This window comes from Eumetopias jubatus, unplaced genomic scaffold (assembly GCF_037043125.1).
Source record: "Eumetopias jubatus isolate StellerSeaLion01/CBP00866 unplaced genomic scaffold, mEumJub1_p1.0 scaffold_4, whole genome shotgun sequence".
Taxonomy (NCBI): Eukaryota; Metazoa; Chordata; class Mammalia; order Carnivora; family Otariidae; genus Eumetopias; species Eumetopias jubatus.
The window spans coordinates 169418312-169436558 of NW_028274810.1; the positions used below are offsets into that span (position 1 = coordinate 169418312).

General features: G+C 41.2%; 1 protein-coding gene across 7 annotated transcripts in view; it reads left to right on the plus strand.

Moving 5' to 3' along the window:
* Window positions 1-16815, plus strand: part of NCOA2 (nuclear receptor coactivator 2) — a 285919-nt gene extending 269104 nt beyond the window's left edge. For all 7 annotated transcript variants that reach the window (XM_088022803.1, XM_028113019.2, XM_088022804.1 and 4 more), the window contains 6 exons: window positions 290-367; window positions 2228-2462; window positions 4037-4214; window positions 4894-5092; window positions 7355-7444; window positions 12924-16815. In XM_088022803.1, coding sequence (XP_087878929.1) covers window positions 290-367; window positions 2228-2462; window positions 4037-4214; window positions 4894-5092; window positions 7355-7444; window positions 12924-12935 — 792 coding nt within the window. In that variant the 3' untranslated portion in view covers window positions 12936-16815. The remainder of the gene's footprint in view (window positions 1-289; window positions 368-2227; window positions 2463-4036; window positions 4215-4893; window positions 5093-7354; window positions 7445-12923) is intronic.
* The last annotated feature ends 1432 nt before the right edge of the window (window positions 16816-18247 follow it).

The window sequence follows — 18247 nt, forward strand, 5'->3', positions numbered from 1 at the left end:
TGGCAGAGCAGTGCTGCCTTATGATACCTAGTTAGCTCAAGAAAATGTGTTCTCATTGAAACAAGCCTAGACAGAGTCCTATAAACAGTCCAAAATACCTTCTCTGTTAAAAACAATGTAAAACCTTACTGATAATTAGCTTTCTAAGGGAATTCAGCTGTAAACCATGTGGTTTCAGTATCTAATGGCATTCAGAGGTTATGTTGGGAGGGTGATTTCTCAAGAAAGGTGATTTAAAATATACTCTGTTTAAAAAAATGTATTGATTCTTCTGTGTGTATGCATTTAGAATCGCCAGCCACTTATGAATCAAATCAGCAATGTTTCAAACGTGAACTTGACTCTGAGGCCTGGAGTACCAACACAGGTGAGGGGCAGACCAGCCATCAGCTTTCACAGCATCTATTGAATTTCTCTATCATTTCTTCCTCCTTGAGATTCCGTGCAAAGTAACTCAGAAGGCCATACGACCATGGATCTGTTAGGTCATTCAGATGTCCATCTAGCCTGTCGCATTTTTTTTTTTTTTTTTAAGATTTCTTTATTTCAGAGAGAGAGCAAGCTAGCATTCACACTGAGGGGAGGAGCAGAGGGAGAGGGAGAGAGAAACTCAAGCAGACTCTGCGCTGAGTGCAGAGCCCAACGCAGGGCTCGATCTCACGACCCTGAGATCATGACCTGAGCCGAAATCAAGAGTCGGGTGCTTAACCAACTATGCCACCCAGGCGCCCCTATCCTGTCACTTTTGTAGTTCCCTCCTAAATACTGCCATTTTCACTGCCAGGTACAGTCGATTCTCATTATTTACTTTTGTTGTGTTCTCTAAAGTTAATTAATGCAAACATTGAATTAGTGAACTGGAGAAATCAAGGGTTTGGTTGCTACCAGCCTGTGGTGACAACATCGTTGTCAGTCCCTCAGTCAATATCCATGTTTCGTGTTGTGTTTCGGTTTGAAGACACCTTGTGTAATATATATTATTGATTTGTTACCTTGAACTCAGAGACAGCAGCGCTGTGACTCTTGCCTGAGTAAAATTCATCTAACACGTGTCTTCCCCATAAGGCACGTCACAGCCTCTTGCATTTAGGAACACAGGGCAGCACTTTAGCACTCCTCTTAGGAACCATAGTAAACAGCAAAATCACCAGGGAAGAGCACAGCAGAGTGAAAAACGTGGAACTGAATAGTCCACAAAAAGGGCACTTCTTTCCAGTATGAGGCTGAGACAAGAAGGCAGAGTGTTGCCTTGTTTCACCCTCAGGTGGGAATGAACGCACCTTGGACATCTCAAATTTTTTGCCTCTCGGGGCGCCTGGGTGGCTCAGTCGTTAAGCGTCTGCCTTCGGTTCGGGTCATGATCCCAGGGTCCTGGGATCAAGCCCCGCATCGGGCTCCCTGCTCGGCAGGAAGCCTGCTTCTCCCTCTCCCACTCCCCCTGCTTGTGTTCCCTCTCTTGCTGTGTCTCTCTCTCAAACAAATAAAATCTTTAAAAAAAAAAAAATTTTTTTTTGCTTCTCTGCACCTGTCCATAAATAATGGCATTGCTGTGAATATTGAGTTGGGGGTTACAAGCAAGTAGGTGAGTTCACCAATATGGAATCCATGAATAATGAGGATTGTGTATTGCCAGGACCCCATAAACAGCCTTATGCCTCTTGCTGGCAGCAAGCATCGGCACCCCTTCCCTGCATCCATCCCTCCTTTCCTCCTCCTCGTTCTGCCCTGGCCTGTTCTGTATGTTCCTAGCACCGCCCCACACACACACACACGCTCCCTGCTTTCTTCCTGCCTCTGTTCAGCCTTTTCCGATGGGCTTCAAGCCACATTTTGGCACTGATGATTTGGTTTCCCTTTAGACCTGAATGTCCCTTGCATGAGACTCCAGATTGCCATCTTTAAGGTTTATATGACATTGGTCTTACAGATAGGACTGGTATTGTGAGGTCCTTCAGTTAACCGTGCCTCTCAGAGTGAGTTCCAAGTTAATTGAACTAACACTGAACTTACCCATGTAAGTCATTGCAAGGTTTCAGAAAAATCTTTATCTCTTAGAATTTAGAAGCTCACATTCTTACCCACCAGTTGCTCAACTCTAAAATGTTCTTTCCCTGTAGTTTTATTTTCCAAATGATTTGGTCCTGTTTCTAATATACAGTTTGTTTTTCAATCTGTGTCCTCCCCCAATGTTTGCCTCTGTGTATTCCCTACCTCACCCCCATTTTAGGCACCTATTAATGCACAGATGCTGGCCCAAAGACAGAGGGAAATCCTGAACCAGCATCTCCGGCAGAGACAAATGCATCAGCAGCAGCAAGTTCAGCAGCGAACATTGATGATGAGAGGACAAGGGTTGAATATGACCTCGAGCATGGTGGCTCCTGGTAGCTTACCAGCAACTCTGAGCAATCCCCGGATGCCCCAGGCAAATGCACAACAGTTTCCGTTTCCTCCGAACTACGGTACTGGGCTTCCATCCCCATCACCTTTCACCAGCCCTTTCTCCCCAGTGTCCCCCGGTCTTGGGTCTCAGCTCCTCTCTCACAACTCTTTGCATGGCTGTCAGATGAGTCTGGCTAACTAGGGAATGATAGGCAACCTGGGAGGACAGCTGGGGCCTGTCGGGAGTCCCCAGGTCCAGCACAGTACCTTCCAGTCTCTCAGCTCAGGTACCACCTTTTCTCTGAGTGCAGGTCTTACTTTAAGAATGACCGAAGTAAGTGTGCGTGTGTGCAGTCCTACAGTTGTGTGTGTGAGTGTGTATGAATATACATGTTTCTGTCAACATCTGTACACACAGGTGCATATGTATGTACTTATATTTGAAAACCTCTGAGTCTGACTCAAACAAATCAATAGTTATATACAAAATGTTGAAAGACCTATATAAATGCAAGTATTTGACATTCTATAATTTTTGAAAAAAAGATGATACCAAATCTTTAATGAATAGGTAATTCCTGAGGTGTTCTCTAGAAACCCCAGGGGAAGGCCTCTTGGTTTTCTTCATATTGATTTGTTATTTAATGTCAGTCTTAAGAGACAGACGTGTAATGTCGTAAACGTTAATATTTGTGTGCATGTCATGTTCAATTAATGGTTGAATTATTGATAAAAGTGCTTATATTATTAATATTCTTAATGACTTTACCTGTCTTTTGCCAGAGTTATATATAAATATCAAGTGTGTGTGGTGCTGTTACATGTATGTCTCCTGTTTCTTAAACAGATACTGTGCAGCTTTTTCTATGTGATCATAAACTTTTCTTTTACAGCTAATCTAAGTATCAATTAAATCTGCACATTGCACACATCTGGGCAGAAACGCTCTTCCCTTACTGTCCTTGAAATTTTCTGAGTTGCTGCCTTTGTTTCGAAGCTCCTTTCCTCTATGTCCTTTTTGATGACTTCGAAAAGTCTTCTAAAAGTTCTTCTTTTAGTGTAAATGCCATTTGCTTCTAAACTGAACAAGAAGCTTACGTTGAATTTTTTTTCTGATTCTTGCTCATCTTAGATGTGCCGTAGAGGCCTTTATAGAGACGAAACAAGCTAATCGTGATGCAGTTTTTAAAAATGCATTGATTTCATCACAGAATGACTTGATTCAATAAAAAATTATTCAGATGTGTTAACTTTTTATATATAGCTGAACTTTGATTTAAAGTTTAAACAATCCAATTGTAGTGGTATATAAAAATTTAAAGACTATTTCAGGTAAAAAATATATCTGTTTGACTCATTCTTGATTTGGAGAGAGATAAGGGGAAGGAACACTATTTTCTCTTTCTCTAGTCATGGTGGTTAACATGGATCTTAGGCACCCTTGTGACTACTGTAGAGAAGCAAAATATGGAAATTTTTTGCTTCGCGCATTTTATCCCAGTTTGGAACCTGTTTAAGGTGTATATAATTAACCAGCATGTGATCAGGTATTGAAAGTAATTTTCTATGTGTAATTTGAATGTTCTCTTTTTTTCTTCCTAGTCTCTACCATAAAACTAACAATCTCCTTTGGATTTCTGTTTTATTTTTTAAGGAATAAGTCAGCAACCTGACCCAGGCTTTACTGGGGCGACAACGCCCCAGAGCCCTCTGATGTCGCCCAGAATGGCACATACCCAGAGCCCCATGATGCAGCAGTCTCAGGCTAATCCAGCCTACCAGGCCTCCTCTGACATGAATGGGTGGGCGCAGGGGAATATGGGTGGAAACAGGTATGCCATGTTTCTGTGTCACTTTGATGTAAATGATCACCAGGGAATCTTTCTATAGACCACCTATCACTTTTCAGTATTTTTCCCCTTTTTTTTTTTTAAACTAAGTAAGCTGTACGTCCAACAGGGGCTTAAACTCACAACCCTAAGATCAAGAGTCACATGTTCTACCAACTAAGCCAGCCAGGCACCCATCTTTTCTGTTTTTTTTCTTAACTTTTTTGCTCAAGCAAGCAATGTCAAATAAACTACTAATTAAGGAAGTTTACTTTTCCTAGGGCAGAAGTTATCAGAATTTACAAAAGCTTAGCATATCTTTTCCTTAGGAATAAAAGGAACTCCCATCAGAAGGTATCACCCCACCAATTTAAGCTAGAAACTGCTCTGGAAGGCGGTGCCCTAGAAGCCATCCTTTATCAGTACATGTAATAAAAACAAACAAATGAAAAGCTTGTGGGTGCAGACATGAAAGTGGAAAATATATCTCTAGACCTTCCCGGTGACCTTAGGAAAAGGAGAGGAGCTGCTTTTCCTGCTGGCTGCCTCACCCTGGGTTCTTTCAGCCTAGACTTATTCATTCTGAAGTAAATGAAGTAAATGCCTGAGAAGCAAGTGTCAGAACTGCCTGCCTGTTTGCCCTACCAACTCTTGACATTTTCATCTTTTCCTTATGTTCTAGCATGTTTTCACAACAGTCCCCACCACACTTTGGGCAACAAGCAAACACCAGCATGTACAATAACAATATGAACATCAATGTATCCATGGCGACCAACACAGGTGGGATGAGCAACATGAACCAGATGACAGGACAGATCAGCATGACCTCAGTGACCTCCGTGCCTACGTCAGGGCTGTCCTCCATGGGTCCTGAGCAGGTGAGCACCCTGAGAAGCAGCCCACTGTCTTTTGATCATAACTTTTTGTCTGTTTCTGCGTTCTGCCTATCTTTCCATGTATTTAACATCCACCATCGACTCCCACATGTATTTTGATGAGTGTTTTCTCACCTTACTTTCACCTGTGTTAGTGCAACTAACAGATATACTTGTTAATGACGAAATAAACATGAAAGGATTCTTGACTACTCAAGGATCTTTTAAAATACTTCTTAACTTTGTCACTTAAATGATTTCTTACTTGAGGAACTTAGCAATATCTAAAGTAACTCTCTAAAAATGGAATGGCGAATGTACTTCTTAAATAGCTTTATTTTGGATTTATAGTTTAAAAACCGATTTTCTTCTAAATGAAAAACCTGATGAACCGCAAAGGCCAAACTTCCTGCCATCCAATTAGCTTTATTCCCCACCCCACCCCCCGCCTGTCCCCATCCAGTCAGCTTTAAATGATACTTCACTCGTGCAGGGAGACTGACACCGATCGTCCAAAAACTATTCTCATTATCATCTTGGGGGTGTGAGTGCCATGGTTTTCTGGTCAATATATTTTAAAGAATTCTGCTGGGCGCCTGGGTGGCTCAGTCGGTTGAGCGACTGCCTCCGGCTCGGGTCATGATCCTGGAGTCCCGGGATCGAGTCCCGCATCGGGCTCCCTGCTCGGCGGGGAGTCTGCTTCTCCCTCTGACCCTCTCCCCTCTCGTGCTCTCTATCTCTATCTCATTCTCTCTCTCAAATGAATAAATAAAAATCTTTAAAAAAAAAAAAAAGAATTCTGCTTAAGACTAATTCTAAGACTGTGATGATTCTACTATCCCTAAGAGCATACCAGCTTCACTTGGTGGCAAAGAGACTGAATGCATTGATATCTCAGGTAGCCAGCCTAGGATTGAGAATCTGTGGTAGCTGATCCACAGGTAAAGATATTAGTTAATAATTTTTAAATTGTATTTCCAGAAGACCTTATTTCTAAAGGGCACAAAATGCTTGGCATTCTACTACCTCAGTAGTACATGCAAAGTAGAGATGTGGCAAAGACCCTGAGTCTTATTTCATGTATGGAGAAATCAAGGCATAGGAAGTTTAAATGACTTAATAATTCACTGACAGAACTCTACATTTCAGTTAGATCATATTTGTGAGAATGGTGAAAGATTCGGAGTTTGATTAGGTCTATTTAAGCTAATATTGGCAAACCACAATTTGTGTGAAAATTTTACTAAATTTTACAGCGCCTCAGTGTTTTATTCTATAAGAAGGTGTTAATAAAAATGCAGAGTAGTGCATGAGAAAATTTAAAGCCCTTTGCAATTTAAGAAAGCTCTGTGTGTGTAAGAATTTGCACTTCTTATAGTTGAATTGATGCTTATTTGGGTAAATTAAACAGACATATTTAAAGATAGACTTTTGTCTTTCCAACGGAGAAAATGTAGCGTTGATTTTGACTTTTGTACAAAAAGGGACCAGTAGTGGTTCCTGATTTTCTTCCTAGGGAAACTGTATAAAGCAAGGGCCACTGAGATGGTCTAGTCTAGCATGGGTCCTGCACAGCCTACCTGGAAGTAAATCAGTGCATTTTTAATAATCTAGATCACGTCTGCATAGAAACTTGTGCATAGATTTAAACCTTTTCAATATCAAAGTTAATTTGGAAGCCCAAAAAATACAACTGTAGCGTGTTTCTTCAGACAAAATCAGTCCTGTACAGTATTAGTATTACCTTTACTTCATAATTTGTGAAGGAATTGTATGAATGCTAATGAATAGTTCATTTGGTTGTAGAAGATTTCCAAAATTCAGCACTGTTGGGTACTCAGACCTACTCTTCCTAATCAATAACTTGCCTGAGTAACAAAGATATTAGGAGCTTCTCAGATGATTTTAAAGTCCCACATATGAGTCATTGGTCTCATTGGAACCAGCCAAAAAGGTGAACATGTTAAGGCATGAAAATGTTTCTAGTATCATTGTCTCTGTCAAATTTCTACACAGAATGCAAATTTTAATTTGGAAGGCAGTTTAGTGTAAATATTTATTTTCTTGTATCTCCATACTCCCCCCAAAATCTATACGTGGGGAGAGTGGATACAGGGATGGAGCCGTTTTTATATAGTCATCTTTCCCCATAATTCTATTCCTGAAAACCAAGATGAGGAGGAAGATTGATGGTTGGTTCTTACTCGCTAGTACACTTTTGGACATCCCACTGAATATAGCCATTGTACCGTCTTGTGCCCTCAGGTTAATGATCCTGCTCTGAGGGGAGGCAACCTTTTCCCAAACCAGCTGCCTGGAATGGATATGATTAAGCAGGAGGGAGACGCATCACGGGTAAGAAACAGCAAAGAAACATGTGAATAGGGTAGTATAGTGACATGGATATTTTATAGACCAAAACTGACAGATACGTTGTCAGCCAGTGGATTGAAGATAGTTGTAACGCTTGCGATTTTTTAAAAATATCTTGTAATTTTATCTGACATACAGTGGTTTTCCGTGAATAATTATTTCTCTAAGCTCATTTTAATTAGAGCTAATGGTGGTGTGTGAATTAAGAACACTAATTTTGCTCTGAAATGATATTATTATAGCAAAGCAAAAAAAGTAGCAATGAATCAGTCACGTAAGGGCAAAATGATTTATTTTTACTTTTTCTGAATCATAATGTTAGATTTTCAGGACGATAAAGAGGAGCTAACTTACAATTGTTCTCTATCCCTTAATTAAGTGTATGTTTATTCTTTTTAAGAGTTTTTTCTATATTTCATTTTCTTTAGACAACAGTCATGTATATTATTTGCCTATTACCTTCAACACTTGTTCTAAGGAGAGTGATATTAACATGTTCAATCAGATCTTGAAAAAAAATAATCGGTACTTAGAACCCAACTGAACTGTGTGCCTAGTAGCAGATCTGTTAACAGGAAGGCTCTGTGAGCAGTTTAGCACATAGATAAATGGGCCTGCGGGGCCCTCTTAAGGTAAGGGATATAATCCTTAGCAGTAGATAACTTTTTTTTTAACTTAAAAATTCTCTCTCAGTGGAGAAAATGTAGGATCGATGTTCAATTTCCTGCCAAAAAGTGGATCTTGGATGGTTTTGTTAATACCTAAATTTAAAAAGTAATAGATCCAGGGGCGCCTGCCTGGGTGGCTCAGTTGGTTAAGCGTCTGCCTTCGGCTCAGGTCATGATCTCAGGATCGTGGGATCGAGCCCCGTGTCAGGCTCTGTGCTTGGCATGGAGCCTGCTTGAGATACTCTCTTCTCCTTCTGCCCCCTATTCTCTCTCTTGCTCTCTCGCTCTCTAATTAAAAAAAAAAAAAAATTTTTTTTTTTTTTTTTTTAAACGTAATAGATCTAGGGATGCCTGGCTGGCTCAGTAGGTAGAGCATCTGACTCTTGATCTCTGGGTCATGAGTTCAAGCCCCATGTGGGGTGTAGAGATTGCTTTTTTAAAGTAATCTAGATTTAAAAACACAGTGTGTGAATTTTCTGTGTGGTTTTTCTGGTTTAAAGAACCACAGTCGGGCGCCTGGGTGGCCCAATTAGTTAAGCATCTGCCTTCAGCTCAGGTCATGATCCCAGGGTCCTGGGATCGAGCCCTGCATCAGGCTCCCTGCTGAGCAGGGAGACTGCTTCTCCCTCTCCCTCTGCCCCTTTGCCCACTCATGCGTGCTCTCTCTCTCTAAGAAATAAATATTAAAAAAAAAAAAGCCACAGTCATCATGGCAGAGAGGCCCATGGGTGGAAGTCCTGTAGGTGTTTTTTGTAAGTACCCAGATGCACAGCTCATCTAAATGGTTAATGTTGCTATAGTGAGTCATACAGAAAATAGAATATATTTCATATTGACCATGTGTTTAGACTCTAAATGTGCCACTTATTGAAGTTTGAAGCCCCTTAGGAGGCTGGCATCTTCTTGCTGCCAGTCCTGCCTCCCCCACTGCACCCCCACCCCGCTGCACCTCTACAGAGAGTGGCCACATAACTCAGTGATGGCTTGTGTGCAGAAAGTAGAAGCTTAAAACCTGGGATGGTGCTTCCCAGGGGAGCAATGACATTAGTGGTAATTAGGCTTCTACTAAAGGATAGCCCATTTTAACTCAGAAGTGCCCAGGAGCTTAACTTCTGGGCACATCAGAGCTCTGTGGGAGAAAGAAAGCATTTGGGGGCCAGGATCACATTTCCCTCCCTGAACCCTCCACCTTCAATGTGACTATGTGCCAACCTAGGCCAGCGCCCCCACAGAGCAGGCACCCATAATCTTTTTTTTTTTTTTTTAAGATTTTATTTATTTATTTGACAGAGAACACAAGCAGGGGGAGCGGCAGGCAGAGCAGGCAGGGGGAGAAGCAGGCTCCCTGCTGAGCAAGGAGCCCGATGTGGGGCTCGATCCCAGGACTCCAGGATCATGACCTGACCCAAAGGCAGATGCTTAACCAACTGAGCCACCCAGGCATCCCCATAATCTTTTTTAGGTCTAGAAACAACCAACAGGTATTGAGCATTTACCACAAGCATGATTATCTGCTCAGGGCTTTATTTAGACTAGACCACTTAAACCACATCACCAACTGTATGGTAGAACTACTGTTTTGAGGGTTTAATGACTTACCCAAGGTCCTGAAACACCAGGAAGGGAACCCAGGCAGGCTGACCCCCAAGTGTGTGTTACCAGCCCCTGCACTTTACCCCTTACTTCCCCAAAGGGGACACGGAGCTCCCATGATACCTTTCTAAAGGTTTTATGCAAGTAACACTGGAGAAGGCCCCCAAAAAACAAATTGGTCGCTATTCCCTTCTCTCATTTTATAGATCCTGAAGGGAAAAGAAATATTCCCACATCCTGTAGGACAGGCAAACAGTAAAGATTCAGCTCCATATTGAGAAGAGTCCTCAGCTTCAGGCACTGGAATCACAGGAGGGAAAATCCTCTGACATCAGGAAAGGGAATGTACCATTTGGTCTCTAGTGTACAGGGACCATGCCGGGCCCATCAGATATTTAGGTCTTCGCAACACTTAGAGATGAGGAGACTGAATCTCAGAGGATTAGGGAATTTGCCCAAGCCCACACAGCTAGTGTGTGGGGGCATCTATCCTAGAGGGGAGGGGGACCTGGGCACAGTGGAGAGGTAAAGGTGTAGGCAAGGTGGGCCAGGACAACCAGGGTATTGATTCATGCACATCTAGGCACCCATGGGTGCCCACTAAAACGAAAATGGAAAGATTAGCACCACAAAAAGCAACTTCCAATAAATACAGGATGTTCTCTCCATCACAAGTGCCTTTCGGGATCTGTGGCGAGAATACTGTGCCTGTTGTCATCTAGCCTGGGCCATTCGCGCCCCTCCCACTTTCTCTGTTTTTCCCAGCCCCCCTCTTGAATCTTGCTTACCCATCTGTACTTTGTTCATGCTGAATGTTAAGGCCAGGGAACAGTCTGTCAGACACTCTTGTTTCCTCCAGAGACTAATATGTACAGTATATCCCTTCTAATCCATGAGTAAGAAGTGGCAGTGTGACTCTGTACTTGTCACCATACTACTGATGTGTACACAGGGGAAAATGGTCATCTGCAGCCTCTTGTGTCTATAACTGGCCCTGCTACTATTGTGAATCCCGGAACTGTTTTCAGAATTTTTATTGGTAACCTCGTTCTATTTGTTGAGCTGGGAACCACTGTGATTCATTGTTAATTGAATCTATGTTCCACTTATCTTGAAATGGAGATTAAAAAATTATACCTTGCTTAAAGCAGAGCTAGAATATACAACTGTGGATTTACCAAAACACCATTTAGAGAAGGGCAGTTATTTCATATCACCAAACATCCTTCCTTTTACAAGGACTTACAGTATGCCTCTATATTTTACATATACTTCAACTCATCAAACTGAGTTTATTGGTCAGCTGCACGGCCCTTGTATAAAGTAGAGCTGTAATTACTTGTACTTGCTTGTGTTACGGAAATCGATCTCTAACTAGGACCAGCTCTGAGGTGGGGGTGGTAATGATAGTGGCGAGGACATTGACCGAGCTCTTTCCGTGTTGTGAGGAGTACTTAAACACTTCATGTACATCATTTTGTTTAATCCTCACGACAGCCCTAGGAAGTATTAGGGACAGAAAGATTAAGTGACTCCCCACCCCCTGAAGTGACACAGCCGGATGCCAAGGCAAGCAGCGTTCCTCTAGAGATGCATGTCCTGCTCCACGTTCTCTTTCACTAACACTGATCCTTTTTTTTTTTTTTAAAGATTTTATTTATTTATTTGACAGAGAGAGACACAGCGAGAGAGGGAACACAAGCAGGGGGAGGGGGGGAGGGAGAAGCAGGCTTCCCCTAGAGCAGAGAGCCCGATGCGGGGCTCGATCCCAGGACCCTGGGACCATGACCTGAGCCGAAGGCAGACGCTTATTGACTGAGCCACCCAGGCGCCCCTCACTAACACTGATCCTGCCTGAGAGCTGCTTGTTGGTGTCCATTCGTGTTAGAGAATACTGCCGCCTTCAAGTGGCTAAGGATAGGAATACTTCTCAATTTGTCTTTCCAGACTAACTGGAAAAATTGAAGGATTTTTTTCCTGTTTCAGTCAGAGCCGTGGAGTATTTCTATATAAAATCATGTAAGTGACACAAACTAGCTTTATATTATAGATGAAGGACATTCACTGTTCTCTCCGAGGAGCTGTAACCAGAGCGATCCTCGTGCGCTGACACGTTAAGCTCAGGAGAGCCGCGCAGCGGGCCGGGGGCGTAGCCCACCTGTGACCGCGACACTTAAGGATCTGGGGCAGTTCGCCCAGATCTCTCGTTTGAATGGACTAAGTGAAACTTCCTCTCTGATTGGACTTAAACTAGATAATCTCTAGTGGCCCTTATGTGCTAACTGTGTCTAAATATCTAAATCCCAGAAGCAGTTGTTACTTGTTCACACAGTAAACAGTACTTCCTCTCGCGTAACTCGGACCCTGCTGTTATTTCACTGTCTACCTGGCCCACTCAATGTTTTGATGGCAATGACCAGAAATCTACCGTTATGGTGATATCCCCAGCACCTGGCACAGAGTAGATACTCAATATTTGCTACATGGATAAAATATCTTGGGGGGAAACATAGTCGGTAGCCAAAGAAAAGCACTGACACACACCTGCACCAACCAAGCAAACACCTGCACGTGAGTCTTGCTCACTCCAGCCCTCCGTGTTCACTCCTTCAGACTGTCAGTTCATAGCAGCCAGAAACTAGCATGAATGCCCCTGGAGCCAAAACCCTGCTTATTCAGCTTGCTGAAGCCAGGGAAACATCCCGTGGAACCTGGGGAGTCTCTCCACACGGGAGAGTCAAGACGGACATTCCGTTGAAAGTGGCTTTGTACTCGATGATTTTGAGGAAGGGGTAAGGAAATGGTGGCCACCTCTGAACGATGTTGTCCAAAAGCAAAGGCAGCTCGGCAACGAGGTATCAGTAATCTCGTTTGAGGAGGTGGGAGAGGTTGAACTGGTCTGGGAGGTCGCTGGGAAGAGAGCTGCAGTCATTCAGAAGGAGGGATTGGTAATCCACCGCAGTCCCTTGGTCTTCAAAGTGCTCTGTAAGGTCTGCCGGCCTTTGGAAATGATGTGTCCATTTAGGAACAGTGCCTTCCGCCTGTCTGCATCAAAATCAAGTGTAATTCAGCCAGATGCGGCCTTCGGGATTGGCAGTACTTAAAATGGCCACATATTCTGATGATTTCGTGATGAGCATTATGACGGTGTTACAGCAAATGCAGAGGTACTTCATGATTTTCTCTCTGTTTTCCCGCAGAAATACTGCTGACACTGAAGGTAGCTGGTTGCTTCTCTCTTCAGCTGACTGGGCTCACTTGCTTAAAACACTTACAGCCTGGAGAGCTGTGTCTATTTGTTTTGACCCAGTCGACCTGCCAGCCAGTTCTGCCAGAGCCTGGTCAGCAGATGGACCTGGGCCCCGGCTCCCAGGGTGGGGTCCGCTTGGCTGTTGCAGGAGGGAGCTGCCTCTTCGCTTGACAGTTGGAAGCTCGCGTCCAGACAGTTGCTCAGTCTGTTCACTGCATTCACCTTAGTGCAACTTAGATCTCTCCTGCAAAGTAAATGTTGACAGGCAAATTTCATACCCATGTCGGATTGAATGTATTTAAATGTATGTATTTAAGGAAAACAACCATGCTCTTGTTCTGTTCCTGTTTGGTTCCAGACACTGGTTTCTTGCTTTGTTTTCCCTGGCTAATCAGTCTAGTGCAAAAGATTAAGATTTCATCTCGGGGAAAGAACAGAATTAAGGGGAAAAAAAAAATCAAACTAAAGGTGTTCTAAGCTAAAGCCTGTATTTGGGATAAAAGCAGAGCAGACACCATGGACAGCGCTGTATGTACCGAGACACCCAAGAAGTGAAGACCAATAAAGTCAGAGTTGTATCTTTGTAGAAGCTCTAGAGACCATGTTGGAAAGAGTTTCCAGTTACCGAACAGATGAAAAGGAGCCTGTGAAGGGCTGTTAATATTAACAAGTGCTTTTTCCTTTTTTTTTTCTTTGTCAAAATCAAACTAGTTCACCCAAATTGTGAATCAAGAGGAAATATTGTTCATTTTCAAACTAAGTTCCCTTTAGATTGCTCAGACAGTTTTGACTTGTACCTCTTCTTCCCCATGTGATCCTGACTCTCTCCCCCCCCACCCTTGGCCTTCCCCACTTCTCCCCCACATTCATTCATCTTGTTAAAAAAAAATGTTAAAAAAGCAACAGAAACCAGGTAAGCCCTTTATTTCCTTAAATGTTTTGCCAGCCACTTACCAATTGCTAACTATTAAATTTCAGAAAAATGCATTTACTGGCAAGGAGAGGAGCCAAGTCAGGACTTGATACCAATCAAACTAAGGATACCTGCTTTGGAATTATGTTTATTCTGTTCCCCAGCAACACTGGCCTACAAAAACGGGCAAAAATAACAGTGTGTTTAAAATTGACAGCAGATATCACAACAGATTTAACCTCCGCCATGTGTTTTTTATTTTGTTTTTTAGCAGTGCTGACTAAGCCGAAGTTTTGTAAGGTACATAAAATCCAATTTATATGTAAACAAGCAATAATTTAAGTTGAGAACTTAAGTGTTTTAATTGTATAATTTTTGTGAGGTATACATATTGTGGAATTGACTCAAAAATGAGGTACTTCAGTATTAAATTAGATATCTTCATAGCAATGTCTCCTAAAGGTGTTTTGTAAAGGATATCAATGCCTTGATTAGACCTAATTTGTAGACTTAAGACTTTTTATTTTCTAAACCTTGTGATTCTGCTCATAAATCATTTATCTAATCTATATGATATGCAGCCGCTGTAGGAACCAATTCTTGATTTTTATATGTTTATATTCTTTCTTAATGAACCTTAGAAAGACTACATGTTACTAAGCAGGCCACTTTTATGGTTCTTTTTCTGGCCCACTCTGGTAGGGGAATAATCTTTTATTAATTGGCGTCCGTTTCAGACAACCGCAATACCAAGAAACTGATGGCCTTTTTTGAGCTATTTCCCCCCAACCCCTAATACACATACTTTCTTACCTAAATTTCAGAATGATGATGTCTTTTTGATGTCTAAAAAGCAAAGCATTTTATATCTCATTAGCCAGGCTTTTTAGGAACAGAGAGGTTTTTCCTTGAAATTTGATTGTTTATTTGTGGCAGGGTGGAAAATGTACCAACTACCCCTATTTCTATTTCTCTCTCTCTCTCTCTCTATGGGCAAATTAGGGCATATAGAAAGAGATACAGCCCAAAGATAAATGGTTAAGTAGACAGTCTGAAAGTGATGCTCCATACTAAAGAAATTTTCTGGAAATTTGCATTTCGATACTTTGTTCCACTTGAGAGGGGTCTCACTACAGGGAGGTGGCCAAGGAACAGCACTTCTCGGCGGCCACCAGTTCACGTTGTCCCCTCGAGAGGCTCTACTCGTCTCCACCGAACCACTGGGTTGCCCAGTTGAGATGGAAAAAAATGAGCAGATGTTGGCCCGGAACTCCATGACCTCATCGGTGTGATGAGGCTCACATGACACAGTTTACTGTGACCGGTTTTAAGTTGATTTTTAGAAATACGTGAATCGGAATGACTTCAACTTCACACAGCACAAAGGAGAAATGGAGTTTAAACTGGCTTTGTTTTGTTTTTAAGTCCCTTTTCACTAGAACACTGTCCAAAAAATCTGTGTATCTTGTATCGTTTACCCATCTGCCCACTGTGTCTTAATGTCCATCCCAATTCAGACAAATCTGCAAACCTGTGATACTGGTAATTTAGAATAATTCATGATTATTACTGTTTTGAAGGAAAAGAGATGGTAAATTCTCTTATGGCTCAGACCAGGTAGTGGATTTTGCTTTACATCTAATTAAAAGTCAGTGAAGGAATCCTCTGATCATATTGATCACTATAGAAGCAAAAGCCAAATCAATCCCCTTCATTATCAGTATTTCTCATGCTGTAAACAATAAATTTGTTAGACTGAGTACTTGGTTTTGTTTAATAGAACAAAATAATCAGTGTTTTACTTATATTACTAAATGTGAAAAACACATAATGTGAAAAGTATACATACATTAACTTGGTTGTAAAACTCATTTAAGTGTTCATGTAATGTGCTAAGTTTAAAAAGTGAAGTGAGCTGTTTTACTACAATGAATTCGTTCGACTCAAAGACTAAAAATGCCCCTCCCACGTGTATCTCTTAAGGCCTGTAATAACTGAAAGCAATGTTTTTGCAGTTTATATAATGCAATTTTTAATCTGTGTTTAAAAATGGAGTTCATATGGGCTTAACACATGAAATGGGTGGCACAGATCCACTTGCAGAACCCAAAGATACACAATCAATTTTGAAATGCAACTTAAGCCATTAATTGTTGGTGTGAATTTAAAATTTTCTAGTATTTGTATGGTAGTATGCTGCCTAAGAGCAAAGCATTCTCTGCACAAAAGAAAATTACTGTAGTGGCTTCGATTTTAATTAGAATTTTCTCCCTGGTGTTTCTTTATAGACTAAAACAAAATCTTTTAAGTTTCTTACTACAGGTAAAAGCTATGTGCAAGAACCTCAAAATGCTAAAATCTAGCATAATGCCTTAGATCTGTTTTTAAGTCTTGTATATTCCTACATAGCTGTCCAATGTATTATATTTGTATAGTGAATTGTGTACAATTTTTGAATAAGTGCATCATCACTTAACCTTTATGTTGTTGAATAGTGATGATGATACATTTCTTCAAACATTTAACTGTCATTTTTGTTCCTTTGTCATTTGTGGGTTTTATTTGTACAGTTCCTCATGAAGTTGCATCTGAGATGTGTGTATATGAAAAGATTATACAAGGGTAAAATTAAGCAATATATTAACTATGGTTCTTCAGGAGAAAGCTTACAGTGTTTCAGGTTGTGATTTATTTTCAAAATGGAGTTGACTCTGAACATCACTTTGTTCACCTGCATTGATGTTTGTATTTCTAGTGTGAGCAGTTTATGCAAAGGTAGATATATTCAGAGAAATTTTAAATACATTTATGCAAGTTAATATTGCTTTGCTGATGCTATTTGCTTATTTGATGTTAAATAATGCTATTGTAAATAAAGAATTCTGTTGTTATTGCATCATTTAATAAATTTTAATGCCTTCGGGTTTTACATGGCTTGGGAGATTTTAATGTGTTTATATTGTACCTTCATTCATAACTGCATTTAAGTTTAAAATACCTGCCCTGTAATTTAATCATCTCTCACATTCAGACAGTAGTTGACACCATTCCTGGCACCCTAACATTTGATTCCCCTGCTGACCCATTTTACAGATTTTCAATTTGAAGCCAAGAGCTTATATCTTAAAATTGTCTAGCAACTTAATGGCAAATAACCGGCTGAGTAGGCCCACTGAATCCCAGATGAGGTCACTGCTCTCCCCACCAGACTGTGCCACCTCTTATCCCCATCTCTCCAAAAACATGGACTTCTGACTGGTTACTGAGGTTATACGTTACATTTTAGAATATTTGTGATGGTCTTAATCGGTTGATTTGTTAATAGTTGATAAACGATATAAGCACAATTCCTAAAATCCGGGTCATAAACTACAGGAAACACTAGTAAATATACTCTGGAATGGTGTTTTTAAAAGATAGAAAAACAACATGAGTGAATAGAAAATCTTGGGGCGCCTGGCTGGCTCAGAGCAGGTGACTTTTTTTTTTAATATTTTATTATTTGAGAGAGAGAGAGTACAAGTCAGGGGGGGAGGGCAGAGGGAGAGGGAGAAGCAGACCACCACCACCCCCGGACTGAGAGGGAGGCTAATGCGGGACTCGATCCCAGGACCCTGAGATCATGACCTGAGCCGAAGGCAGATGCTTAACAGACTGAGCCACCCAGGTTTCCCTGGGCATGTGACTCTTGATCTTGGGGCTGTGAGTTCGAGCCCCACTTTGGGTGTAGAGATTACTTCAAAAATAAAATCTTTGAAAAAAAATAAAACTCTATCAATGCTATTAACTATACTAAATCGAAGGAAAAAAACAAGATTAACTTTAGTAGATACCTTTGAACAAATTTGCATAGAATCAATTTCAGCCCCCTTTCATGAGAAAACCTCTAGGAAAAGTAAATGTCCTAAAGTTATTTAAGGTTATCTGATGCAGTCTCACTGACACATCTTAACGGTTAAATATTAAAAGTATTAAAGTTGGAACAAAACAAGGAGACCTCATTACCAATGCTGAGAAATGAGATATTACTACAGGAATAGAAAAGGTACAACATTTTTAGTCAATTTGACCCATCTATGCTGAAAACCCAAAGGAATCAACCAGCTCTTGGAACGAATAAAAAAGCTCAGACGGCTAGAATATACATAAATGGATACCTCTGTCCACACTAAAAATCAATTTTTTCAAATCTCCACTTAAAATAACAATAATACAATGCTTATAAATTTGGATTACAGCTAACACAAAGTGTGAAAGACCTTTGGTGAAGAAAACTATAAAGTCTTATTTAAAAGACAAGGGGGGGGGCGCCTGGGTGGCTCAGTCGTTAAGTGTCTGCCTTTGGCTCAGGTCATGATCCC